The sequence below is a fragment of the Ursus arctos genome, chromosome X, assembly GCF_023065955.2.
Source record: "Ursus arctos isolate Adak ecotype North America chromosome X, UrsArc2.0, whole genome shotgun sequence".
Classification (NCBI taxonomy): Eukaryota; Metazoa; Chordata; class Mammalia; order Carnivora; family Ursidae; genus Ursus; species Ursus arctos.
In genome coordinates, this window is record NC_079873.1 from 77,484,269 (window position 1) to 77,511,211 (window position 26,943).

Genomic DNA, 26,943 nt, shown 5'->3' on the forward strand with positions numbered 1-26,943 from the left:
AAAGTATGAAAGGAAGAGCGAGAAGTTCAGTATGTCCAGAATGATTCATGAGGTGAATGTTTAAAACTGGGCTGAGGACATAGATGGGGCTTGCTTGTGAAGGGTGTAGTATGCCCTGCTGTGAGCTTGGACTGTACTCTTTGCCAAGAGGGGGCCAGTAAAGTTTTTTTTTTTTTAAAGAAAACAACCCTAGTAGAATATATTCCTCTGTGCTCTCTCATGCTCTCTCTCCATCTCTCTCTCTCTCTCTCTCTCTCACACACACACACACTGAATAGATTTACTATTTCTTAACGCATGAGTTTAGAGTAAACTTCTATATCTGATTTCAAACGCCTCACAATCTGGCCCTACTCGATTTATTCAATTTTGTTCTCTATCACTGTCTTGATCCCTCTAACCAGTTAGCCCATCCCCCTCTGACCTAACAATGAGCTCTTGTTTATGTCACTTCTCCTGCCTGAGAACAGACCATGGCCTACCTCTTCTCACAGAATATTCACAGGGTCCTTACAGTTTATACCACAGTTTTTAGAACTTTATACGGTCTTGTACTGTTTTCTAATTGTCTGTGTCCCTCTTATCTCCCCTCCTAAACATAAACCCTCTGGGAGCTGAAGAGTAAGCTTCATTAGAAGAAGGATCACACGGTTCATATTGGCCTCTCTTCCCCCTTCTTAGCTTATGGTAGATGCCCAATGAAGGCTAATTCCCTAAATGCACACAGTTGTAATCAAGAACATTTTTGTTGAATATATGCCTCCTCCATTCCATGAGGGCAAGGATTTTTGTCTCTTTTGCTCACTGATGTTTCTCAAGTACCTAGAACAGTTTGTGAAACATAACAGACGCTCAATAAATACTGTTGAATTAATCATGTGTCACGATGTCAGGGATTTTGTCTTTGTCCACCGTCCTTAGCACAGTAGAGGCATGCTAAATTTATTGAATAAATGAGGCCAAGATCATGTCTTCGTTTCTTATACCACAATCACACTGTTAGACACTCCATACATATTTCTGATTGGTGGCTTGGACATGAAACAGGCTTGCTACTGAACTTTATATTATCAGAAGCCCAATTCTTCCCTCTGTAACTGAGAAGGTGTTACCAGTTTGCTTGCACACACAGGGAAGAAACCCTTTCTACAGCATCTAAACAAAATTCTTCCGCAATCACTGATTTTTCAAGGACAAAAATGTCCAGTCTGAGAGGAGAGAGAATGTAGGAAGCTGGTCTGCACTGTGTTAGGATACTCTCATTACCAGACACTAAAAAGAAAGCTTGCTTAGTGAAGCATATCCCTCAATCAGAGGTCACTGGGAAACCGCTTAGCAACAGCTATAATCTTGCCATGCACAGATCATTGAGGTTTGCTGGAACAGCCTCCCACTAAAGCCTCTCTAAGCATGCTTTCCTTCCACTCTTATTACAGGAAATCAGTCTTGATCCTTCAGGCAAAAAGTGCATGGTAATTTTTGTAAACAACATAATCTTATCAGAAACTGTAGGCCATAGACCTTAGATCATCAGTGACAGAGTTTCAAAGTGTGTTGGACCCTGTGTATATGGATGACAAGGCAACTTAGAGTTGGGGAGTACTAAGGAATTACTTGGGAAGTCTCTAGGGAATGTCCAAGTAAGCTACAATCTTCCCCTCTCCTTGGATTTTTCGAAATTCCTCTTCATTCAATCCTGATGTCATGCTGAGTCATAAAAAGTGTTCTTCAGTACACCACATCTCTGGAGGCCCTTCAGCCAGCCTCTGTTAGTCATTACTATACTCATGGGCTCTGGGCCAGCGCCATTCACACTTTCCCCCTGTTCTGTGGCAGACGGACTGTGTGCCTCCAATCCTTGTGTTCTTTCTCTCCTACCTCCCTAAAACCCTTCTCTGAGGGAGGAATAGCTTATAGCTTTGGGGATAATATAGCTTTAAGGAAACTTTTGGCAGATGCGGATGTCCTAACATCTGGGCAGTGTTAACAGAATCCCGGAGGCCCGGACAGACCAAGAGCCACTCGTTCTAGGAATGTTAAAATAGAAGTTTTTCCGACTGATGAGAGGAGCAGAGAGGAAGGAGAAAAAGAAGGAGAAAGAAAGAGAGCACAAAAAATATAAAACAGGTAAGATCTGCTGCTTAACCCTCCACCTCATTTCACAACCATGGGGGGTAATGACACCCAGGACATGAGCAACGGCTGTTGGGGGGGGATTCTTTTACGAAACTGGATCCTATGCTGCTTGCCATTTGAGCCATGACCTGGCTGCAGATGCAGGTCCCCACTAACTTCCCGGCCCGCAGCAGAGGATGGCTGACTCCGCGAGTCAGGTTTTCAGTCTCAGATCTGGGGAGGAGCAGGGCAGGGAAGCAGTCACAGATGCAGAGCAGTGGGTCTGAAAAGGACAGCCCCTGCTCCAGAAAGAATTGGATTGAGGATGCATGCGTGAGAGGGGTTGGTGATTAGTTTACTTAGCTGTTCATTTTCCTGGATCTCTTTAATCTCCCTTTTCTTGTCCTTTTGTTCCTCTTTCTGCTTTTATCTCTTGCCTTCAACCCGGGCAGATTTTCTTTTCTTTCTAGTTTTCTTCCCACACCTTTCCACTTTCCTTGCCTCCCTCGCTTGCTCTCAATTTTTTTTTTTCTATCTTGCTTCCTTGCCAGTTTCTGGACAAAAACTGAAGCCAAGTAGCAATGAATTGGAAAATGAATTTTTGCCATTCTTGGACTTCTCATGTCCCTTAAGGACTCTGGCCAGAATCTGCCATCTTTTTGTTTCTCCATTTCTGGGACTGACTCCTCCCCTGAGCATGGCATTTCATTAGGAGCATGTGGGTGAATGGGTACTTGCTGAAAAGTTCAGTGGTCAGTTTATACCAATGGACAGCAAGTTTTAATACTGTCTTGTATGAAGTATTTGCTTACTGGGAACCACAAAACTCTCATCCCATTAAAGTGAGGACAGGACAGGAAGTGAGAGGGCAACTGAAGCTTGCTCACCCTCTCCTCACGTACCTCAATAGGTTCTTCCCAACCTCACTGACTTCCCGCTGGCTCAGCAGAATAAAACTAGAAGGTTACACTGGACTCGAAAGCCAAAAGCCGCTACCAAACCACTAAGTCTCAACACCCAAAGCCAAGAAAAGAGCCAGGCCATAGTTAAGGCATGAGAGACTAGAGAAGGGAAACATCTAGTCTTGTCTAACACAAAGTTGGGTATAATAATATCTAATATATATTTATTGGTTCCATATGTGCCAGGCAATAATCTCTTCTGTAAGATAGATACTATTATTATTCCCATTTTATAGATGAGGAAAATGAGGCTCAGAGAAGTTAAGGAAGTTGTCCAAGACCCCCATAGCTAATATGGACAGAACTGTATACATATACAGATCTGTGTAACTCCAGAGTTCAAACTCTTAGTCCATACACGCTAATGCTTTCCCAGATTAGTGGTTAGGGAATACTAGTTAAATGGATGAAACCATCAACTGGTTTTAGATCACAGGATTCCCTCTTGGTTCTATATGACTTTATGTTGGCCCTTTCCTGATCTTGATTCCTCCATGTTCCTCTCTATAACTTGGACAACGGAACATTTGCATCTGGTCTTACCAGGGTTAATTGAGAATTGATTGTTTTATGTCATCCTCCTCCTGGGAGGAAAAGAGATCAGAAATAACAAATAGAGTCTTGTTATTCTGTAAGGGAGAAGATCCTTACAAGGGGGACAACATAACAAGCATTCGATAATTTAAAATTTTCTCTTCTTCCTCACAGATCCTGCGTTTCTGCTTCTTCTCACTTTTGGAAGTTCACTGATGGCTGATTTCTGAAAGATATTTTCCTTTTCCCTGGTATTTCTGGCCACATATCTCTATTCTTATCTCCCTAACCTCCCCTCATCCCAACTCCTTTCAAGGATGGCCGGTCAACTAACCCAAAGAGAAGTTCTATCTCTCCTACTCTTCCTCACTCCAGCAGTGACACCAACATGGTATGCAGGTAAGTTTTAGGACCCGTTGCCCATTATTTCCAAGAAAGGCAGGACCTAGACTAAGTCTTGGAGAAGGGAGGGTTAGACTGCAATAAGAGACACTTAAATAAAGAAGAACTATTTGCAACAATAAAGATGGTTAATCATTGCAACTGGCTACCAAGGGAGGCTTTCAAGGCCAACAAGAGATATTTGAAAACAGGCTGCATCATCACAAAAAACGAGAGGGTTGGACAACATGGCTGTTGAGGCCATTATCTCACCTGCTTCTGCACTCAGCTTCCTCTCTTTCTCCCTCCTCTTCCCCCTACCTCCTTCTCTCTCAGTCTCTCCCTCCCTCTCTCTCCCCTAAACCTTACTTATAGGACAAGATTTTTATAGTCCTTTTCTGCCAAAGATGTTAATGACAATACAGATCACATTCTCTTAAACAGTAATTCCCCAGTCCCTTCTGGCTTATTCCTTACTTCAAAAGGGATGGAGCTTTCTGGATTCCTGAGTGTGTCATCCTTTGACCCTGGAAACCTAGGGAGCTGAAGAGAACAGACTCAGTGAGGAGAGGGAAAGGGGGAAGGGGGAGAAATGAAGGAAGGATAATGAGGTGGCAGACAGAGGTTTTTGTTGGGGCCCAACTGGCATTCCAAGTGCTAAGAATATTCTGTGGCCTGCAGTGTCTTCCCTCGAGGGGGCTGGGAGGAGTAGGGGAAGGAGTCAGACCCAACCAATAGAGTTAGGAAAATATCCAGAGATGAGTAAATAACAAACTGCTTCAATCATAGCCACAGTCATTGCAGCTAAAATTTTCCACATGCCCTTAGCTCCTGGTGGAGGCCTTTGGCAGTAGCTCTGTTTGTCTGGAACAGCTGCAGCAAGCTTTCAAACAAATATGCAATCTTCTTCCCCTCTTTGGCTTAACCTGGCTTTGTAGGGGGTGAAGCACAAGGGCTGACATTGAGATGAAGAAATTCAAGTCAAGCCCTTGGCAGAGTACACACTGTTTGGGGTTAAAGGACCCCCAAGTCTCCAGGAGACAATATGTGCAGCTGTCTTCGCCAAACTCCCCCTAGCTTCAGTTCAAGTACATAAGACCAAAATCCAGCCAAAGACCAGAGGACTAAAAGCGGAGATTAGATGGCTGAAAGCCCAATTTTGAACACCTGTAAGCACCTCATGGAGTACGGCGGCCTTTACTTTTTCCAGAGTGGAAGCCTGAGCTATTGGAGTCTTAAGGACAGAGCTGTTTAAAACAAAAAGCAAAAAAATTAGACTCATTTGAAGTTTTCAAAGGGCTGTTCGCCAAGGTGAAACTCTCCACTTCCCCAAGAATCGTGAGGCTCCTTCTGAGAAGCCCAGGTTGGTGAGGTCTCTGACAGCCCTACAAACCTATTCATTCTGCCGCCTTCTGTTCTTAGGAGGCTACATTAGCAGAGAAATTCAGAAATTTTTTTATACTCCTCCCCTACATCACTAGCTCGGCTGTCTGAGCTTGCTCTACTCATTTGTTCATTCATCCGTTAAACAGCTATTTTCTGACCATTCTCTGTGCATCCAGCATTGTTTATTCATGGCTATAGCTTTGTCCTCAAATAGGAATGACACAAGGAAAGCAGTCAAGTGCAGATTCAGGGCTAATCAGAAAAAGGATCCAGGAATAATCAGCAGGTGTTGGGAAGGGTTAAGAGTATTGATAAAGTGAACAGTGGGTTATAAAGTGTGGATTGTCGTATCTGTGCAGTTCAGGAAGTCAGACTATATACGTGACTGTAAGCCAAGCATTAATGTGGATCTTAAAATAGTTTCCAACTATTAGTTACATTTCCAACCATACCTTTGTGAAGGGCAGTGCTTAGAGGGTCTGATGGTACTGTGGAATTTGGAGGGACCCAGTAACAGACCACACAGTAATCTCTGATGCAAAGGAACTGAGGAATGCTGCCCAAACCTCTCCTTCCCAGTGCTGAAAAGGGGTAAGCAGATAGAACAATGTGGGCAGAGAGCCCCTCTATTTTCTTATCTGTCATCTCAATATCTTAATATCGGCAAAATAAAATACCCCAAGACAGGCAAACAGAGGGAAATGGAACGGCTTAAAGTGGTAAGGTGGCCTAAGCCCATTCCCATCGCGATGTAAACTTGGCCCTGGTCCAGCTACCTTTGCACCCTGCTGGAGACTGTAATTATCTGACTGAGTCTTCCCCTCAGCTTTCCCACATCCCCTGTAATTCTGGAATGATAGAAATTGCTTTGTGGCCTTTGATCCCACACACAGAGTAAAAAAGCTGGATTGCAAGAAACATTCTGCGTTTTTTTTCCTCTGCTGGATATTGTCCAAAGCTCTTACTACCATCTTTAGTGGAGTATCTGAGTTTGGTATTAGGGGATCAAACCACTCTGGGCCGGAAGGCCCACTCTGCTCCTTCCTAGCTGGGAGAACTTGGGCTACTCCCTCAACTCCTGTGAGCCGGTTTCTTCATCTGTATATCAGAGAACAATAAGAGTGTCTTCCTCACTGAAATGTTCGGGTGACATAATACAATAACATATATAATGGGCTGAGCCCAGAGTACAAGTACGTGCTGAGTGATGTTAGCGGTGGTTGGTGTTGCTACTGCTGCTGCTACCGCTCTCAAGCCATAGGCTCCGGACACTCCTGTTTGCTCTTCTGGTAAGCAGAGGCTTCCTCCCTGCTGGGCATTCCTTCACAAGCAAACTCTGGAACAAGAGTGCTGGGGCTAATCCTTTAGGGAATCACACACATCTGGTCTCCTGTTTACAGAAGCTGTAAGGCTCTGAGGCTAATACTAAACTGAAACAGCTGACAAGAATTCCGTGCCCCACAAAGAACCCTCCCATGTGGGAAGACAGAGAGCAAGGGAGAGGAGGCCTAAAGAGAAATAAAGGAAAGCCAAGAAAGGAACCAAACTGGGAAAACAGAAAAAAAAAATAATAAAAGGAAAGAAAAATGAACTCTTTCCTCTGGAATGAGGGCAAACCAATGAAGACATGATTTCATAAGGCAAACCTTCAGTTTGATTCATTCCCTCGTTCATCAGGTTGGAACGGTTTCCCAACACCACCCACCCCCCAGTCTGGGCTTGTGGGGAATGGAGGAGCTTCATCATCTGGCCCTCTGCTCCGCCCTTTAGTGCAGGGGGCCCCGTGCCTCCTCCCAGAGAGGAGGCAGACCAGCTTGTGGTCTGAGTGTTTACATAGGCCAAAGGGCTCCAGCACTAAAACCCAGCCCTGTCCTGAAAGCACACTCTCTCCTGGAAATGAGGAATTGTTTTCTGACTCCAGCATGGCTGGCTCCTCTATTCCTGTGAATGCATAAGGGCTCAGAGAGGCTGGAAAGAGAGCTTCCGGAAACTTCACTCCGGAAAGGACTAAGTTGTATTCCCATTAGTTTGTATTCATGACTGATTTCCTGCCGTCTGGTGGAACACACTGTTTAGTCTTCCAGACAGCCACAGACCTGCCTCTACCAGGGACTGGGCCACTTAACAGAATGGGGATGGGGGGTGGATTGGGAATGTTCTCCTAGCTCAGCAGCTCACTGCTAGAGCTTCTGGTGATTAGAGGAACAGGAAACTTCTCCAAAGGACTCTGCCTTCTGTTTCCTCAAACCAGGACAAACTGCTCGATATGTGAAACTATGTTCATTCCCTCTTGCCTTTTGAATCCTCCCTCTGCTTTGGCATGTCACCCCTAGCAATGGCATCCAAATGGCAAAACGGTGGTGCCCTGTGGGTTAGTGGGCGGTTGAGGAATTGTTTCTCTCTGAGGACCACAAGCAGGCCTGTCACTAGTGGGAAGACTCTTTTACTCAGACTATTTTTTTTCCTCCTACCTGGAACAACAGTCCATCCTCAGAGCTTGGTCATCAGTATCTCACCAAGCCTTTGTGTATTGCGTCAAGGAAACAGGGCAGTTATAGTCCCCATTGGTGGGATTGATGGATAGTCAAGAAGCTCATTTTTTTCTTTTGAATGAAAGCTTCTTGTGCTACCAGTAAGTCATTCCCACCCCCACGATCATGAGCTCACCTTCTATGCACCTGGGATGTTGAGATTTCTGTACAATACTTCTGCTGCCTTACAAGGTGGAATTTTCCCCACTAAATATCCACCTGGCTCCCTCCCGCATGGAGTGCCATGTCCTCAGGAAGGTTGGATGGGGGAAAGGTTGGGAAGGACTTGAGCGAGAAATTGGCATGTCATCTTGGTATTATCTTCTTCATTGTAGGTTCAGGCTACTATCCAGATGAAAGCTACAATGAAGTGTATGCTGAAGAAGTCCCACGGGCCCCTGCCCTAGACTACCGAGGTAAACCTCCCTGCTTCTCAGGCTCAGGAAGGGTCTTTTCTGGTCTAAAGCCTAGACCCTCTGTGAAGCATCCTCACCCAGCTTGGCTCGTATGTACCAAAACTGCTGCTCAGGGAATCAGGGGCTGATTTCCAATCACGAATTTGGTTACTGACTTGCTGTATGACCTTACCACTTTAGCACTAAGGTTACCCATCTATTATTAATCATTAAGTATTGACTGACTGAGTACCTGCTGCATGCCTAATCCTGTGCAGGTTAAGCCTGTGGATGATATAAAATCTAAGGTAAGGTTTTGTCTTCCTCAAGGAGCTTACATTCTGGTGGGGGTGGAGTGGGGGTGGGGGATGGGTGAGAGGGCAATAAAATTAGCACATGTAGGGCAAGTAAGTGTGAAACTGTGTGGTAGCAGTAAATACAGTAAGATTTAAGAAAAAGAAGTCAGGGAAAGGATAATGAAAGATGATGTTTAGATTAGGCCTTGAATGATGGGTGGATTTTGAGAACTGGAGAAAGGAGGGGAGGGTATTCAGCAAAGCAGTTGGCCACAGATATAGAGGTAAGAACAAAGCAGTTAGAGGAAGGGGCTAAGAAGAAACCAGACTGACTGGAGGAGATGGGATGTGGAGGAAGTAGGAGAAAATAAAGTTGAAAATAAAGAGTGAGACAAAAATTAGGAAAGGCTCCATGATCTAGGGACCTCTCTTAGGTCAGGCAGGAGAACTATCTGTGAAGAATGCTGAATGGGGACTATAATAGAAAGCAAGTTAGACCAGGTGATATCTAGTATCTCTTCCGTTTCTAAGATTCTTTGTTTCTATGCTTTGCAAGCCACGCAGAAGAGTTTAGTTGTTGCGTTAGGAGTTATAAGAAGCCATCATATGTCTTTGCACAAGGGCTGGCATGGTAATGATAATTTCAGAATATCAACCTTGTTATTGTGTACAGAAGTAGGGCTTCAGGAAGGGTAGAGCCTGGGTCAGGGAGACTGTCCATGAATCAGTAATGGTAATGTTGGTCAGAGATGATTGGGGGTACTGGCTAAGAAATGGAGAGTAAGGATGAACCCCAGAGATGTTTCAAAGAAAGAGATAACAAGATTTAGTCCAGATGTGATGTACCAAAAGGTTAAGAAACAAATAGATATCTGAAAGCACCCAGTCTGAACACCTGGGAAAACGGTAAGAACCCTTTTATTTTATTATTTTTTATAATAATTTTTTATTATATTATGTTAGCCATCATACCGTACATCCCTAGTTTTTGATGTAAAGTTCCATGATTCATTACTTGCGTATAACACCCAGTGCACCATGCAATACATGCCCTCCTTAATACCCATCACCGGCCTATCCCATTTCCCCACCGCCCTCCCCTCTGAAGCCCTCAGTTAAGAACCCTTTTAAAAAGACAAAGTTAGAAAAGAAAATTAATTTGGGGAAGGTGCCCTACAGGCAGTGGGAAGTAGGAAGATGGAGCTTAGATGGTCTGAGAGGCCAGAGGGCCAAAAGTCAGAGCCTTAGAGGACATCTACAGGTATGAGTAGGAAAAGAGAAGTCAACAAGGAAAAAAGAGATAGTTAGAAGTCAGCCAGGTAGAAGGAGATCCGGGTAGTAGTTATCATATCACAGAAGCCATGTGAGAGAGGGTTTTAAGGAAGGGGAAAGAATGAGATAACTACTGTGTCAAATATTGCAGAGAAAAATTGAGGGTTTTTCAAACATTATATTTGGCAAGCAGAAGGTAAATGGTGACTTTTGAGAAAATAGTTTCAATCGAGAAATGATCAGAGCTTTGGGTTTCTCTACACTTCTTTCTAGCTACCTTCTACCTATCTGCTTCTTGCTGCCAAATGGTCCACACCTACTGCCTCATTGCCTTAGCTCCCACTAACTCCTAAACTCCCTAAGGTCTGTTTCCCATTCACCCACAAATCCCCATGCTGAAACAACATTCCTTGAAGATCATAATTCTCTCCCAATGCCTAAATCATATGGCCCTTTCTGGAACTTCAATCTCTCTAGTCTCTCAGCAGCAACAAGCAAATCCCTGTCTTCTTACCACCCCCCACATACTTGGGCTCCATGACATTTCACTCTTCTGGTCATAGCCCAAGCCAAGAAAGGAGATGGGTGGTGACAAGAGACAATGAGGCATGGATCTGAACTTTATACAACCCTGACATGTCTCCTGAGTTCCCAGATAAGATCTCCAACTGCTACTGGAAACTTCCATTTGGAGATATCTAAAACAAAATTCTTTCATCTTCCCTGAAAAAGGCTCAACCATCTGACCTTCCTGCTTTTGATAATAATACCATGATTCTCAAAAAAAAAAAAAGATTCAATGGCATTTTTGTTTCAAGTTTTTTCTTTAAATTCCAGTTAGTTGGGGCACCTGCGTGGCTCAGTCAGTTAAGCCTCGAATTCTTGATTTCGGCTCAGGTCATGATCTCTGGGTCATGAAATCAAGCCCCACATTGGGCTCCCCACTGGGCATGGAGCCTGCTTAAGATAATCTCTCTCCCTCTCCTTCTGCCCCTCTCCCCCACTCATGCTCTCTCTCTTTCTAAAAATAAAATAAAATAAATTCCAGTTAGTTAACAGATTCATCATGTACATACAATACCCAGTGCTCATCACAACAAGGGCCCTTCTTTTTTTTCTTTTTAAAGATTTATTTAATATTTTAAAGAGAGAGAACACGAGTGGAAGGGACAGAGGGAGAGAGAATCTCAAGCAGACTCCACACTGACCACAGAGCCCGACGAGGGACTAGATCCCTCGACCCTGAGATGATGACCTGAGCTGAAACCAAAAGTCGGACACTTAACCGACTATGCCACCCAGACGCCCCACAGCAAGTTCCTCCTTACTACCCATCACCCATTTAACCCATCCCCCACCCACTTCCCCTCCGGCAACTTTGTTTGTTCTCTAGAGTTCCGAGTCCGTTTCTTGGTTTGCCTCTCTCTTTTTTTCCCCCCACGATTGTTTCATTTCTTAAATTCCACATGTGAGCGAAATCATGTGGTATTTGTCTTTCTCTGACTGAATTATTTCCCATAACATAATACACTCTAGCTCCATCCACGGCATTGCAAATGGCAAGATTTCATTCTTTTTTGATGGCTGACGAATATTTCATTGTATGTATGTGCCACAACTTTATCCATCCCTCAGTCGATGGACACTTGGGCTGTTTCCATAATTTGGCTATTGTAGATAAAGCAGCTATAAACATTGGGGTGCATGTGTCCCTTTGAATCAGTATTTTTGTGTCCTTTAGGTAAATACCTAGTAGTGCAATTGCCGGATCATAGGGTAGTTCTATGTTTAACTTTTTGAGAATACTCCATACTATTTTCCAGAGTGGCTGAGCCAGTTTGCATCCCACCAACAGTGTAAGAAGGTTCCCCCTTCTCCATCAATGGCATTTTTAATAGCCCCTTTTCCTCATCACCTCTCACCAGTCATTCACCACGAACTGTCATTCTTTTTCTTTCTTTCTTTCTTTCTTTCTTTCTTTCTTTTTTTCTTTTTTTCTTTCTATTTATCTGACAGAGAGATAGAGAGCACAAGTAGGCAGAGCAGCAGGCAAAGGGATAGGGAAAAGCAGGCTCTCCGCTGAGCAGGGAGCCTGATGTGGGATTTGACCCCAGGACCCCGGGATCATGACCTGAGCTGAAGACAGCTTCTTAACCAACTGAGCCACCCAGGCGCCCCAAGAACTGTCATTTATTATTCCAAGGGATTAAAAGTTTTATTACCTCATACATGGATAATGAATGTTGCCTCCTAACTGGATTCTCTGACACATGTTTTTCCCTTCCCCAAACCTAGTGGCCCACTGTGACCATTTCTCTTTTTTTTTTCCTTAAGCCACTCAGCTTGTGGTACCTGCTGTGACCATCTCTAATAGAATTTGGCCTCAGTCTAGCTGCCCAGGCTGAGACCTCATTACCCCTTCTCCCCACATGAAATCTATGCTCCAGCCAGATTAGTAGAACTCTACTCTGTTCCCTGACAGCTTTAGCCCACACTGAGTTTTCCCTCATCCATTCCCTCATCCCCTTCCCTTCATTAATTCAATAAATATTTACTGAGTACATATTATGTACTTCCTCTGAAAGAAATATTTATTGTGTGGACCACTCATTTGGCATTCATTATGTACTGCCCCTTTGGTTTACTTTTTGTTACCCTCGACAAAACAGTTACCTGTTAACAGAAGGAGCCATGTGTGATACCCCTGCAGAGCTATGTAAAAAGTAGTGCTCAAGAAATGTTTACTGGCTGGTTGGCATCCTGGGAACAGAAGCCGGATTGTAGGAAACTGCAAATGGCACAAGTGGATAGGAAAAAGCAACAGAGGGGGGCCTGGCAGCCCTATGATTAATATTGACCTGCGTCATGGGTTATTTTTAAATGTCCTAAAGCTCCTTAGAAAAATGTAAGTGCCATGGTGGCCTTTGGCCTTGGGGTCAATGTCTCATGGCTCTTTTGGGGACTTAGTCTCAGGACATAAAACTAACTGAATGAGGTTATCACTGTTGAGCGGGGAGGGGGTGGCTGGGAAAGTACAACCTGAGATCCCAGCCTCCCTTATAAAGTCTTTGTGTTTTCACAATAGCTCTGCAATTGTAGTGCTTGAGACTTTCTGTAAAAAAAAAAAGAAAAAAGAAAAAAGAAAAAGTCTGGCAGCAGCGTGTTGTTGCTTGAATCAAAATGATCTGGTGCCTCAAACCCAGACACTGATTTAGGAAATATCGTTCCCAGGGCTAGATACATGTTACACATGTAATTTCATGATTCAGCCCTCTGAAACTGGTTTAGTATCCCCATTTTACAGATCAGGACACTCAGCTCAGAGAAGGTAAATGTAGAGAGTTGCAGAGCCCAGAGGCGGCAGAGCAGGAATTTAAACCCAGGTCGGGCTGTCGGACTCCAAAGCCACGCTCATTCCATCTCTTTCATCAAAAACGTAACCCATCGTTTAAAAAAAGAAAAAGATTAAAAAAAGAAAAAGAGTTAACTAGTAAAAACCAGATCATGATTTTAGAGCAAGCTGACCATGTGGTTTGGTGCCGTTTTCCCTAATCGTGAACTTTCTTTCATTCCCTTACCCTGACTCCTGGCGTGGAGGCAGAAACCCTTCTCTGAGGAGTGCCCTCAGTCCTCTGGGTGCACTGCTTTTCCAGCATATTGCTTCAGCCCTAGGCAAGCTGGTAACTCTGCCTGGGTTATCTGAAGATCATCACAGATAAGGCCCTTTCACCTCTGTTGTCAGCACTTCGTGTTTTTCAAATCCCCGAAAGGAGATAGGTGGACAGCTACACAGCGAAGAGGACCTGGGGCTGAGTTTCAAGTCCCAGCCCCTCCACCTTCCAGCAGTTTCACCCTGGACGAAAACGTATTGTGTGCCAGTCGTTGTGCTGTGTATTTTATAAATGTTTTTTCATTTAAATAAATTGCATGCTTGCTATGTTGTGATACAGAAAGGTCTCTAAAACACATTGGTAAGTTTATTTTTAAAAGCATTGGTGGGAACCGTAGCATAATATACTACTCTATGTGTTAAAAGAAGAAGGGTAGGGGCGCCTGGGTGACTCAGTCCGTGAAACGTCTGCCTTCGACTCAGGTCGTGATCTCAGGGGCCTGGGATCGAGCCCCTCCCCTCGTTGGGCTTTCTGCTCAGCGGGGAGTCTGTTTCTCTCTCTCCTTCTTCCCCTCCCCCCACTCGTGCTCTCTCTCTCTCCCTCTCAAATAAATAAATAAAATCTTTTTTTTTTAAAGAAGGGGAGTAAAAAGAATCTAGAGCAAGATTCACTTTATATTCATAAAGAAACAACAATGATTCTTTATGGGGGGTAGACATGGGAGCAGGGGTGGGAGGGAGACTTCCCCATGTAACTTTTTATACTTTTTGTGTTTCAAATCATGTGGCTATATTACGTATTCTTAAATGTAAATTTATACTTCCAAGTAGCAGCCTAATGTGCTGCAGCAGCAGATATTGTGATTTAAAAAAAAAAATACGGGTATTAGAGCCAGGCAAAGCTTGGGTTCAAATCCCAGCTCTGCCCCTTACTTCCTGAGGGACACCCGGGCAAGTTACTTCCCCATCTGCAAAACAGGGATAAACACCTACCTATCTCACAGGGCTGTTGGGAACTGCATGAAGTGATGGATGTGAAAATTAAAAAAAAAAAAAAATATATATATATATATATATATATACATAAAGCATTGTGCCCAGCGCATGGTAGCTACTCAGTCATGGCTAACACATTTCCTACCGGACATTTTTGCCGTGCAATTTTTAGCCAAATCCTTAGTTTCAGTTTCCCATCACCATTCTTTGGGTGCAGTTGTTCCACCATTGTAAATCTCCACAAATGTACTGTCACCTCTCCCGTACGTATGTCTTCATCCAATCCACATCAACAGCCTGAAAGGCATTGTCACATGCCTCACTTCCATATAGCGTACCCACCATTTACCTTGCTCTACCAGTCTGGTGACCACACCCAAAAAGGAAATGAGGTCAGTCTGGAAATACTTGCTCTTCAGGGCACCTGGAGATAACTACTTCTCCTTCTAACTGCTCAGAAGCCTATGTCTAAATATTCTAGAACCCACTGCTACCAGCGCTATCAGCCTCACCAGGCTGTGGTTCCCAGAGGTTGCCTTCCTCCTTCTGGGGATCTAATGTACAACGTTGTGACCATAGTTAATAATACTGTGTTGCGTGCCTGAAATCTGGTAGGACAGCACATCTTCAGGGTGGTCACTACAAAAGAAAAAAAAACAGTAACTGTGAAATTATGGATGTGTTCATCAACTTGATTGCAGTAATCATTTCCCAATGTATATTAAAACATCACATCGTACACTTTAAATATATATACTTTTATTTGTCCATTGTACCCCTAATAAAGCTGGGGCGAAAACAAAATTAGAATCGTGTTTTTGCTCTTTTCCAGCCTTCCACTGTGTTTTCTTTACGCTAAGATTCCTCTGGGCTAGCAAATTTGAACTTATTTGCAATAAGGAGGCCCTCTCTTACCATCTCAGCGTTTATCCTGAACTTTATATTTCCCTTAACTATGCTTGCTTGTTCCATTCATTCCAATCTGATGTGTATTTTCCTTGGCAGAATATAGGTGAGCAAGAGAATGGGAGTGATTGTTGGGGTCCCAGCCTCCCATGTAGAGTCGTTGTGTGGTGACATATAATCAACAGCTCTGCAACTATCGTGCCTAAGAGACTTTCTGTAATTTGGAGATGCTGTCCCCGGATGGCAGTCGTCTATCGCGGGCACAGGCTCAAAACTAACACTGAAAGCCACAAGTACGTTGCTGCTTAGAGGATAGTTTTCTCACTATCATCTGTCATCATTCATCAGCTGCCCTCAAGCAGAGGTTCCTAGCCTTTCTCTGTTCCCTTGGCTTCTGATGTGCTTTTTTTTAAAGAGCCCCCCCCCCTTTTTGGTCTCAGGATTTGGGAACTGAAAGAGCTCTTCTGGGGCTTTAGCCTTCCCAACCCCAGGCTAAGAGATCTGTGTCATCCTATGGCATCCCCGGGCGTGTGGCCCTCTGCCTGTTTATATGTGCTCCTTTAAAATCTGTCCCCGCTGGGGACACTGGGGTGGCTCTGTTTGTTAAGCGGCTGCCTTCTGTTCAGGTCATGATCCCAGGGTCCTGGGATCGAGTCCCGCGTCTGGCTCCCTGCTTAAGGGGGAGTCTGCTTCTCCCTCTGCCTGCAGCTCCCCCTGCTGGTTCTCTTTCTATCTATCTCTCTCTGGCAAAATAAATAAATAAAATCTTTAAAAAAATCTGAACCCACTGAAGAGTCATTTATTTTGTGTAGCCAATGAGGCATCTTTCTAATGTCTTTATAATTTAAGGGCTCTATTACCTTTTGTGCTCAGTACTGAACTGGTATCTGGCTTTCAATCTTAAGCAGCCTCCTTTGGTAGCACATTCCCTTCCTCTCTCTAGCTTGTATATTTGTGTCAATTTTTTTTTAGTCATTTGAAATTTACATACTGTAAAATTCATTCTTTTTGGCGTACAGTTCTGAGTTTCGACGAATGCATATAGTCAGGTAACCACCACCCCAGTTCCATCACCTCAAAAACTTGCCCAGGGCTGCCCCTTTGAAACGATCCCCAGCCTTTCCTCCTGATCTCTGGCAACCACTGATCTGTCCCTGTATTTTTGCCTAATCCAGAATGTCATATAAATGGAATCCTAGGGTACACAGACTTTTGAATCCAGTTCTTTCACTTCACAAACTGCATTGGAGATTCCTCCGTGCTGTTGCGTGCCTGAGCACTTCCTTCTTTCCTGTGGATAAATCACAGTTAGTTTAACCATTCAGCCACAGGACATTTGAGTTGTTTCCAGGGTCTGTTAATTATGAATTGAGATATTTTAAACATTTTGTTTGAACACAGGGTTTTTTTTTTTAGGATTTTATTTATTTATTTGAGAGACAGAGAGAGACAGCACCAGCAGAGGGATGGGCAGAGGGAGAAGCTGACTCCCCGCTGAGCAGGGAGCCTGGCCCCAGGACCCTGGGATCATGACCTGAGCCGAAGGCAGCCGCTTAACCCTCAACTGACTGAGCCACCCAGGCACCCCCACAGGTTTTCATTTCACTTGGGTAAATACGTAAAGTGCAACTGCAGAGACGCACAGCAAGTGTGTACTTAGCTTTATAAGAAACTACCAAAATATTTTCCGAAGTGGCAGTATCATTTTGTATGTGCCTCTGCAGTGCACGAGAGTTCCAGTTTCTCTCCATCCTCCCCAACACTTGATGTAATTTTTTAAATTTAGACATCCTAATGGGTGTATAATGGTATCTTGTGGTGGTTTTAATTTGCATTTCTCTACAGACTAATGATGCTGAACATTTTTTCATGTACTTATTTGCTTATCAGTATATCCTCTTCACTGACATGTCTGTTCATGTCTTTTGCCCATGCTCTAACTGGATTGTCTGCTTTTTTGCTGTTGAGTTTTGAGAGTTCTTTTTATATTCTAGCTACTAGTCCTTTGTCAGATATGTGGTTTGCAAAGATTTTCTCCCAGTTTGTGATTTTTCCTGTCTATTACAGTGCTTTTCACAGAACAAAAGTTTTTAATGTTGACAAAGTTAAATTTTGTGGTGTTTTTCTTTTATGAATTGAGTTTTTGGTGTCATGTCTAAGATGTCTTTGCCTAGTTCTGGATCTCAGAGATTTTCTCCTGTTTTCCTCCCTCAAAGTTTTATAATTTTATTTTTTACATTTAAGTCCATGATCCATTTTGAGTTAATTTTTGTATAAGTTTAAAGACTTAGGTTGAAGTTTTGTTTTATTTTGTTTTGTTTTGTTTGCCTGTGGAAGTTCAATTACTCCAGCACCGTTTGTTCAAAAGGCTAGCTTTCCTCCACTGAATTGCTTTTGTGCCTTTGTCAAAAATCATTTTGACAGACTTGTATGCATCTGTTTCTGGGCTCTCTCTTCTGTTCCATTGATCTATGTGTCTGTCTTTTCCCCAATACCACACTTCTTGATGCCCGTACTTCTAGCTTACTTTTCTTCTATTGCTACAGTCCCCCGATGGTGTTATACATTAAATATCCAGGATGGAGAAGCCACATGCTACTCTCCGAGGGGAGGAAACTATCACAGCAGTCTGGGTACTCGTTGTGAGCTCTCCTGTGACCGGGGCTTCCGACTGATCGGACGAAGGTCGGTGCAATGCCTGCCAAGCCGCCGTTGGTCTGGGACTGCCTACTGCAGGCGTAAGTGGTGTGTGTGCATGTACCCTGGCATGTGTGTGTGGGAGAGGCCAGCCAGCCAGCCACTTGAGAGTATATGCTTTGAGGTGTCACTATGCCCTCCATCAAGTGCAAATTGAGAATTTTCCACAGGTGCCCGGCAGGCCCTTTCCCCATCCTAACATTCTAGCTCATTTTCTCTCCCTGTGGTTATTGCCTGAGCAATATGGGCATTTAAGAAACAACCAGGCCTTCTGACTCAGAGGGTCCAAAAGTACATATAAACTTCGGGCCTGGGGCCTAATGTGAACCTAGGCTTTTCTCGGGAGCTCTCAAGGATGTGTGTGGTCTCAGACTCTTTCCCACTCCTGATAAACTACTGTACTTCCTGCCCTAAGGTCTTAGAAGGCCTTGGCAGCGAAGGTACGAGACATCTGTTATTCTTCATTTTCTTCTGAAAGTCAGGAAGAATCCTTAAGGCTAGAATGTGGGAATACTAATGCACACGTTCTAAATCATGTCCCCCTCAGCTCCCAGCTCCCAAATCCCTCTTATTCAAGCTCTGCAGCCTACCCACGTTTAGCAGCTGAGCTTTGTCTAACCATATGTCCATCGCTGAATGCCATTTGTAGAACCGCCACGTGTGGGGGACCCTGTATTGGTCTCTTCAGGAGCTCACTCAGTTCCTTAATTACTCCCAGGCCGCTTATCGACTAATGGGGTAGAAACACAAATGTGTGCACATGAATGCAGTGTAAGTGGATGCATGGCCGTGAGCATTTAGAGAGAAATGGGATCGGTCAGAGAAGATCCTATGGAGGACGGGGGAGGTTTGATAGAAAGAAGAAAGCCACCACACGCCTCTAGGTGATTGTAAGTACTTTGGTTTAGGACTTAGACCCATTCATTTCCAAAACGAATTTGAATTGGGCATACAAAATTAAAATAATATGTCTATAAATAAACATAAAAGAATGGAGACACACATATTTCCAGGTGCTTGGAATGAATTAATTACTATGTTTGACCACTGAATCTGGCTTTGTCCTTCCTCGTTAGAAAAGGGCAAACACCTTGGATCATTTTCACTGTCATATAATACTAAGAAAACAAATTTGTCTGAAAAGACAAACCTTTTTCCTTAGCCCCGATTTCAAGGAAGTCATTTTTTCTATAGGTCTTTAAATAGAGGATATTAGAGAACATAAAAGGCACTCATCTACAATTCTGGTTTGGCCAAGAAGCCAAACGAACATAGCTTATATAGAATTCTTTATTCAAAGCTCCAGTAATCGAACATATGCAAGGCTAGAACTTAGATAGCCTGAAGTATAACTTGCCTACTTCTCTCAAGGATCAGGTATCTCAAACTAGACTTTGGCAAGCTCACAGTTGGGCTCACAGTCAATCCACGGAAGCAGTCTCCACTTCTAGCACATGTGGTGTCTGAAGCCCATGGATTCCTCTTTAATCAGATACCACCAAGTCTGGCCCTCCGCGCACTGATCTGGCTTGTATTCTCACCCAGATATAAGACAAACCTTCCTCCTCATGAAAGTGAGCCTCAGCTGAGGGGTGCTGTGGTAACCCCAAAATTATACTCCAGGGGGAGCTTTGCATTTGCTAAAGAGCATCTAGGACTTGAGGAAGAAGATCTGAAAACAGCTGCTGAGGCCCTAAATGAGTCCAGAAGTTTACACGCATTGCGTCTTTTGATCTGCACAACAATCCAATGGAATACCCGCATTTCACTGACAAAATCACTGAGACACAGAGAGAGATGAGGTAGAGGTGGAGCTGGGATCCAAACTTGGGTGTGATTCTGAAGTCCATGCACTTGGACAAAGTAATTTACAGACCCCCCTCCCCCCGCCTCCAAGAGCATTGCTGTGTTTTATAATACGAAAATAAAAAGGCAGTTGGGCACAAGAAGGCAACAACAGTTTGGGGTGGGTTTTCTGTATTGCCTGCTGTCTCTGATATGGTTCTCCCTGTGCTAGATGCCCATGCATCACCTCCAGATAGTCCCACAGGCCACTGAGCTTGCCACTTGGTTCTCTCCTAGAGATGAGATGCCACGCGCTGCCATTCATCACTAGTGGCACTTACACCTGCACAAACGGGGTGCTTCTTGACTCCCGCTGTGACTATAGCTGTTCCAGTGGCTACCACTTAGAAGGTGACCGCAGCCGAATCTGCATGGAAGATGGGCGATGGAGTGGAGGCGAGCCCGTATGTGTAGGTAAATGGTGGTCACTCCCATGTGCCCTGCTGCAAAAAGCCACTGGCATTATAGCCACAGAGGATGGGGAATTCTCATCACAGAAGGCAGTCCTGCTTGCTATGAGGGTGGCACCCTGGGCACAAGCTCAACAAAGCGATCACTTCCCCTGGAGTTGGGCTTCCTGCCCCAGTTTCACTGAACATCTTGAACCGAGGGTGCATCTCTTCCCTACCCAGTAGGGTGGTATTGCTTCTGTGGGTTACCTCCAGGGAAGGTAGGGGGCCCATGAGTCAGCACTTGATTTCTGACCTTGGCAGACATAGATCCCCCCAAGATCCGTTGTCCCCACTCACGTGAGAAGATGGCAGAGCCGGAGAAACTGACTGCTCGAGTATATTGGGACCCACCCCTGGTGAAAGATTCTGCTGATGGTACTATCACCAGGTGAGTAACGGATTCCCCTTACACCTCCCAGCAGTTTCTCGGGCTGCCCACACCGCACTGCACAGGCTGATGCCACAGTGATGATGTGCCCCAGACCCCAGTTCTAAGAGTCTCTTTCCTCAGTGGCTCTCTTACCCGGTCCCATGCAGGGTGACACTTCGGGGCCCTGAGCCTGGCTCTCACTTTCCCGAAGGAGAGCATGTGATTCGTTACACTGCCTACGATCGAGCCTATAACCGAGCCAGCTGCAAGTTCATTGTGAAAGTACAAGGTCAGAAAGAAGTCTTCCATCTCTACATTGTTCATTATTCCTGCTCAATCTTGACCCTCTACATGCCCACCACAACCTTTTCCCCTCTATGCCTGAAACAGATGCCTCTTTTATATTGGGAGAGGGGGAAAAAAAAGTTCACTTACACAGGGTCATTCAGGAAGCTGCATTACATATGTATACAAGCTTCAGAAACCCTGACTCCCCAACAACTCTTTCTCATTCTAAATCTCGATAAAATTCATGGAAATACTCTGTATTTGTTTCTTTTCTTAGTCTTCTAATTATCAAATCTGATCAGCCTTCATTCTCAGTCTTTGACCTCTGCTGAAATTGGTGGCTGCCTGATTCTTCCTCTTTGTGTTGTGTTGTATTGTTTTGATTTCTTTTTTTCATTTCATAAAAACAATCCATGCTCAGTGTTGAACATTTTGGAAATAAATATGCAAAGGGGAAAAATCTATTACCCCACCACCCAGAGGCAATTATTGTTAATCTTTTGGTGTTTTACTTCCAGTCTTTTATCTACATAGACTTTAAAAAAAATATATAGTTGAGATCATAATTGTACACCTGATCTTACGTCACCCTTTTTCACTTTCATTACAAGACAAGTAGTTTTCTCATGCTTTTTAAAAATTCTTCAGAAATAATTTTCAATGACAACATAATAACCTACTTCGAAGAATATATTTTGACTTGCTTAATACTTCTACCACTGATGGATATTTAAGTCTTCTCCAATTTATTTATTTTTGATATTAAAATTAATTGTGTGAGGTGGTCATCTTTGTGCAGGGTGTCCACGAAGTCTGAAAACAAACATTTTTTTTTACAGATTGATAGTCTTTTTTATGATAATGTGCAAACTCACCTGAACCTCCAGATTTTATGAACACCTTTGTGTGCATTTCAGATTTAATTCCTTAGGAGGAAAATTCTGGCTCCACCCTTGGCCACTGGAAACACAGAGAAGGCAATCATTCTGATCATCCCAGGTCTCCTGGTCTAGAAAACACAGTCCGGGCACCCTCTTAACCTTTTGTTCCTAAAAGAGATACCATAGCCCTTAACTTGAACTCCTCCCTGACAGTGAGACGCTGCCCAACTCTAAAACCACCACAGCATGGCTACCTAACCTGCACCTCGGCGGGGGACAACTATGGTGCCACCTGTGAATACCACTGCGATGGAGGTTATGAACGCCAAGGAACCCCCTCCCGGGTCTGCCAGTCCAGCCGCCAGTGGTCAGGATCACCACCCATCTGTGCCCGTGAGTGAAACCAGGAGGGTGGGGAGAGTGGACATACTGATCAAGGCTACTTCGGCGGATCTTTCCTTATGTATGGCACAGTGGTCCACTAGCAATGTGTTTGATGTGGGAATGGGGGTTTCTGAGGTGTGTTTATTTTTCAGAGCTAATGTTCTCCCATGGAATACTCTTACCCCAACCAGAAGGGTTCAGAATCTCCAAGTGTTCTTTCAGGATTTCCCCCCAAAGAAAGGCAGAAACAGCCAAAAAGGGTTAACCTGAAAGACTACAACTCCACAAGGTGTTGTTACCTGTGCTGGGATGAAGGAAAGGCCATACTTTGACTGACCATATGCTCTTGCCCTAGCTATGAAGATTAATGTCAATGTCAACTCCGCCGCTGGCCTTCTGGATCAGTTCTATGAGAAACAGCGACTCCTCATCATCTCAGCTCCCGATCCCTCCAACCGATACTATAAAATGCAGATCTCTATGCTGCAGGTGAGACTCACCCTCTAATTAGGGCTTAGCTCCTTTACTTATCATCCCCTAAGCCCACCCCATTACTCCCTTACCTCTTTCAAAGCAAAAGAGTGGCTCTTTCTGCAGCACAAATCCTAGTTCCTCAAACTTTCTGTGGACAACATGTGATCAGTTTTACCATGGACAGATTTAGCACATTTTAAAAACTGCTATGTTTTTACTGAACCCAGGCAGTCTGACTCTAGGATCTGTGCTCTTAACCATGATAGTAGCAGAAGAGAAGGAAAAACGAGGGAATTGCATGACAATTTTTAACATACTAAGAGTTACCTAGCCAAAGCCATTTGTGGGAGAGGGAGAGGTAGATAAGACACAATAGATATACCCATTGGGTTTTATAAAAAGATTCTTGAAGAGAATTCAGAAGGAACTGACAGGACTAAGAGAAATGGCTCTGAGGAGCTGCAAGGGGCTGGATACCCAGGTAAGAGAAGATGCTATTTAGGGGGATTTCTAAAGGTTAAATTTTAGAAGTTGCTAAGTCAATATTCAGAGGCCCATGACAGCAGCAGCTCTAGCAAAGGGATGACCCTGGGTGTCCATACCAAAAAGGACCTAATTCCTCCAGCAATCTCCCCTCACCACTCCCCCCCCCTCAAAAGGGCTGACAAAGACAATACCTCAACTTGAACAGAAAGCAAGAACAAGAACAGGAAGCAGCCAGTAAGGACAATGATTCTGAGGGTCAGGACTTGAGGAGTAGCCCAAAGATTAAATAAGGGGTAGGGTGCCCCCGAGTGTTCACTGCTGCTTTACACCTCGCTCCAGGTAACTGGCTAAGAGGCGACCAGGCAAGACAAAGAGCCAGGATAGGGTTACAGGGTGTCCCGCCCAGTGTGAGGAAGGCAACAAAGGGTATGAAAAGAGCACTGGCCCTACTCTGGAGAAATCCTGGAAACTGAGGGAAGGCCCTGGCCATGTAGCCTAGTGGTATGGAGCGTACCCTTGGGCAGGTAGTATCAGCCCTCAGTTTGAATCTTGGCTCCGCGTCTTATTGTCATGCAAATTGGGGCAAGTAACTTCGTCCCCTACAGAATTAAGAATGACACCACCTACCTTGTTAGGGGCGTTGTAAGGATCCGCTTATTCCTGCAAAGCAGTAGGTCTGTGTGTTCAATGAACAATAGCCATTATAATCGCATCACCACAGCCGTCTGTTAAGAACCTATGTAGGTTAAAGCCAATGCAGTACTAAACAAGGAGAGATTATGTTCCTGCAATCTAGCAATTACACTTCGCTTTTCCACACCTCATGGGGTGACGGGTTTGGTACATTTCATTAGAATAAAAGAAATACCGTTAGGGCAAATGCTTCAGGAATGACAGAAGAAAGAGGTTGTTGAACCCCACGGTGTGATGGTTGGGGGAGAAGCCCCTTCTTTCCTACACTGCCTCAGGCCTGGTCCCAGAATAATCAGCTAAGTAGCCTTGGGTTTGAGTCTGAGAACCTATTCCATCAAACCTTGTCTTCTCTCCCAGCAATCCACCTGTGGACTGGACCTGCGCCACGTGACCCTCATTGAACTGGTGGGGCAGCCACCTCAGGAGGTGGGGCGCATCCGGGAGCAACAGCTGTCAGCCAACATCATCGAGGAGCTCAGGTCCAGGCTGGAGGCCACAGGGAAGGGGGGGGCAGCAACTCTGGGCAGGACACTGGCAACAGGAGGGTTGGGGGAGAATCAGCAGACACTACCGTCTTGAGGCATGCCTTGTGTTTGAACTCTTTGGATGCGTTAGGTGAAACCAGAGGGTGGTAGAATATCAAAATCAAATGGGAAGGGGGGAGGGCATAAAAGACAGATGACCAAACACCTCAGGACTGTGCTTTTACTTATTTTTTATTTTTTAAAAAATTTTATTTATTTATTTATTTATTTGACAGAGAGAGAGACAGCGAGAGAGGGAACGCAAGCAGGGGGAGTAGGAGAGGGAGAAGCAGGCTCCCCGCTGAGCAGGGAACCCAACGTGGGGCTCCATTCCAGGACCCTGGGATCATGACCTGAGCTAAAGGCAGACGCTTAACAACTGAGCCACCCAGGTGCCCCAGGACTGTGCTTTTATAAGGCACCTCAGGTGACCATGAATCACAGCCAGGGCTGAGACACAGACCCAAACAGGATTCAAAGAAGCCTCTAATCTGTTGCCTCATGGCCTCATCTCTTTGTGTTCAGTCTCCAAAGGAGCAAAAGACATCTTTTAGGCACTTAAAATCGGAATCATACTCCTTTGGACCCTGGGCGAAGAGAAGACTATAGGGGACAGGTGGTATAAGTGGACTTTTCTCATTATCTATTCATCATCACCCCTCCAATGCCCGCACACACACTCGGTGCCAATAAAGCTAGCATTGCTCTCTGTTCTACAAACAATACCTGCCTCGAGGGCTCAGTCTCCATGGGGAAGGAAATATTCAGTCCCAGGTAGGGGAGAGTTTTGGAAACACGCAGCGGAAGGAGACTGCAAACTTGCGTCTCCAGATAGAAGAGCTGAGCGGGTAATATTAATCCACCTCAGGGCTGCCATGTATGGTTGTGCAGGTTATGCCCAGCCCAACTCTAGAAAACACGGGTTGCATCGTAGTACATAGGGCTGGTGCTCCCTGGAGTGATTCTGTGCAGCCCTCATTGCTATATGTGATAGACCTGCTTAAGGGGGCCTAGGAGGCAAGCACAGCCTGGTATCAACACAGTTGCTCCATCTGGGGTAAGGGAGGGACAGCTTAGCAGAGTTAGATGCAAAGGGACAGCAAGACTAGGGTCTGAGCAGAGAAAAACAAAGGGGCTTGAGATAGGTAGGAGAGGGGGTGTGGACAAGAGATCAGATAGGGAAGGAATTAGTCCCCGCGTAGAGCCGTGAAAGGTTAGAGTGTAGAAGAGCCCGGTGGGATGAAGCCCAGACAAGGTCTCACTCAACCTCGTGGGCTCCTCTCTCTAGGCAATTTCAACGCCTCACTCCCTCCTACTTCAACATGGTGTTGATTGACAAGCAGGGAATTGACCGGGAACGCTACATGGAACCTGTCACCCCCGAGGAAATCTTCACATTCATTGACGACTACCTACTGAGCAACCAGGAGCTGATCCAGCGCCGGGAGCAAAGGGACATGTGCGAGTGAACTTGAATCAGGGCATGGATGGAGGTCAAGGGAAAAACTCCTCTAGCCAGCTGAAACTGGGGTCCGATAAAAGGAGGAAATAGTTCCCCATGGTTCTAGAGACAGGACTCTGAGGTGGGTGAGATTCACCAGTCCTGGGACATCCCCAGGCCCCTTTGTAGGGCTGTGTAATAGTTTCCCTAAGCAAGTCTCTGCTTTCAGTAGCACTCGAGGAGCATAAGGAGCTAGGCAGGGACTGAGGACAGGTCCCAGACAATGGGCTGAGGGTGAAAGTCTTCTTTTCGTATCCTGGGCCTCTGCGCAGCTCTCCAAAGTCTTCCAGATAAGTAAATTCTCGATTCATTCACCAACCGGCTGTGTTTTAAATGGTTCCTCTACCCTGAGGTGACAGCAGAGGGCAGCACCATCACAACAGACAACCAGGACAGGTAGGTAAACAAGTGTAGCAGGATTTTCCCCTGCAGCTGAACTGCGTCATTGGAGACGGTGGGAGGTTCAAGACCTTCTTGAGCTTGTCATTTGCCCTTTTAGGGGATTGGGTTACAAATGTTACGCTAACCATTGCTTCATCTAAGAGTAGGGGAAGCAGCCATGGGAGGCAGCTTAGGAAGACGAATCAGGCCAGAGCAGAAGGTTTTGTCCTGGCCCCTCCTGCTGGCTCATGGGCAACCACCTCTTCCTACTGAGCCTCCAGTTCCATAGCAAAAGGCAGCCAGGGCTGTCCCTTCCTCAGGGAAGCCCCCAGCTCGTGATCTAGGGAACCTCGAACCCACCACTCCAAGCCTCTGTAAAACTAGTGGAGAAGGAGAAAAAAATAAAAAAAGACAGATTCAGCATCACGTATGAACTTACTCAGATCCCTTTGAAGAGGTGAGCACCAAGCAGGTGGGAGCCACTGCTACACGAAGTCACGCCGCAGGAGCCGGGCCTGAGGGTAAATGTGAGGCTGCCCAGAGGGAAATGCAGCAGTGCTCCACAGTGTGTCCATGTTGGAGA

At 45.0% G+C, this 26,943-nt stretch overlaps 1 protein-coding gene across 1 annotated transcript; it reads left to right on the forward strand.

Annotated features, from left to right (window-relative positions):
• Positions 1-1,778: 1,778 nt before the first annotated feature.
• On the forward strand, positions 1,779-26,297 carry SRPX2 (sushi repeat containing protein X-linked 2). The gene is made up of 11 exons (XM_026483542.4): positions 1,779-2,127; positions 3,786-4,010; positions 8,245-8,325; positions 17,931-18,122; positions 20,164-20,340; positions 20,640-20,766; positions 20,916-21,037; positions 22,131-22,310; positions 22,657-22,790; positions 24,312-24,433; positions 25,767-26,297. Exons 2-11 carry the CDS (start codon positions 3,929-3,931, stop codon positions 25,945-25,947), a joined length of 1,398 nt encoding a protein of 465 aa, XP_026339327.1. The 5' UTR covers positions 1,779-2,127; positions 3,786-3,928; the 3' UTR covers positions 25,948-26,297.
• Positions 26,298-26,943: the final 646 nt, after the last annotated feature.

What these genes read in the sequence shown, in the direction of transcription:
- SRPX2 (XM_026483542.4), top strand. Translation starts at nt 3,929, where the DNA reads ATGGCCGGTCAACTAACCCAAAGAGAAGTTCTATCTCTCCTACTCTTC. An exon ending in AGGCGAGCCCGTATGTGTAG is followed by an intron (nt 20,341 to 20,639) that starts GTAAATGGTGGT and finishes TGACCTTGGCAG; the next exon opens with ACATAGATCCCCCCAAGATC. An exon ending in TGCAGATCTCTATGCTGCAG is followed by an intron (nt 22,791 to 24,311) that starts GTGAGACTCACC and finishes CTTCTCTCCCAG; the next exon opens with CAATCCACCTGTGGACTGGA.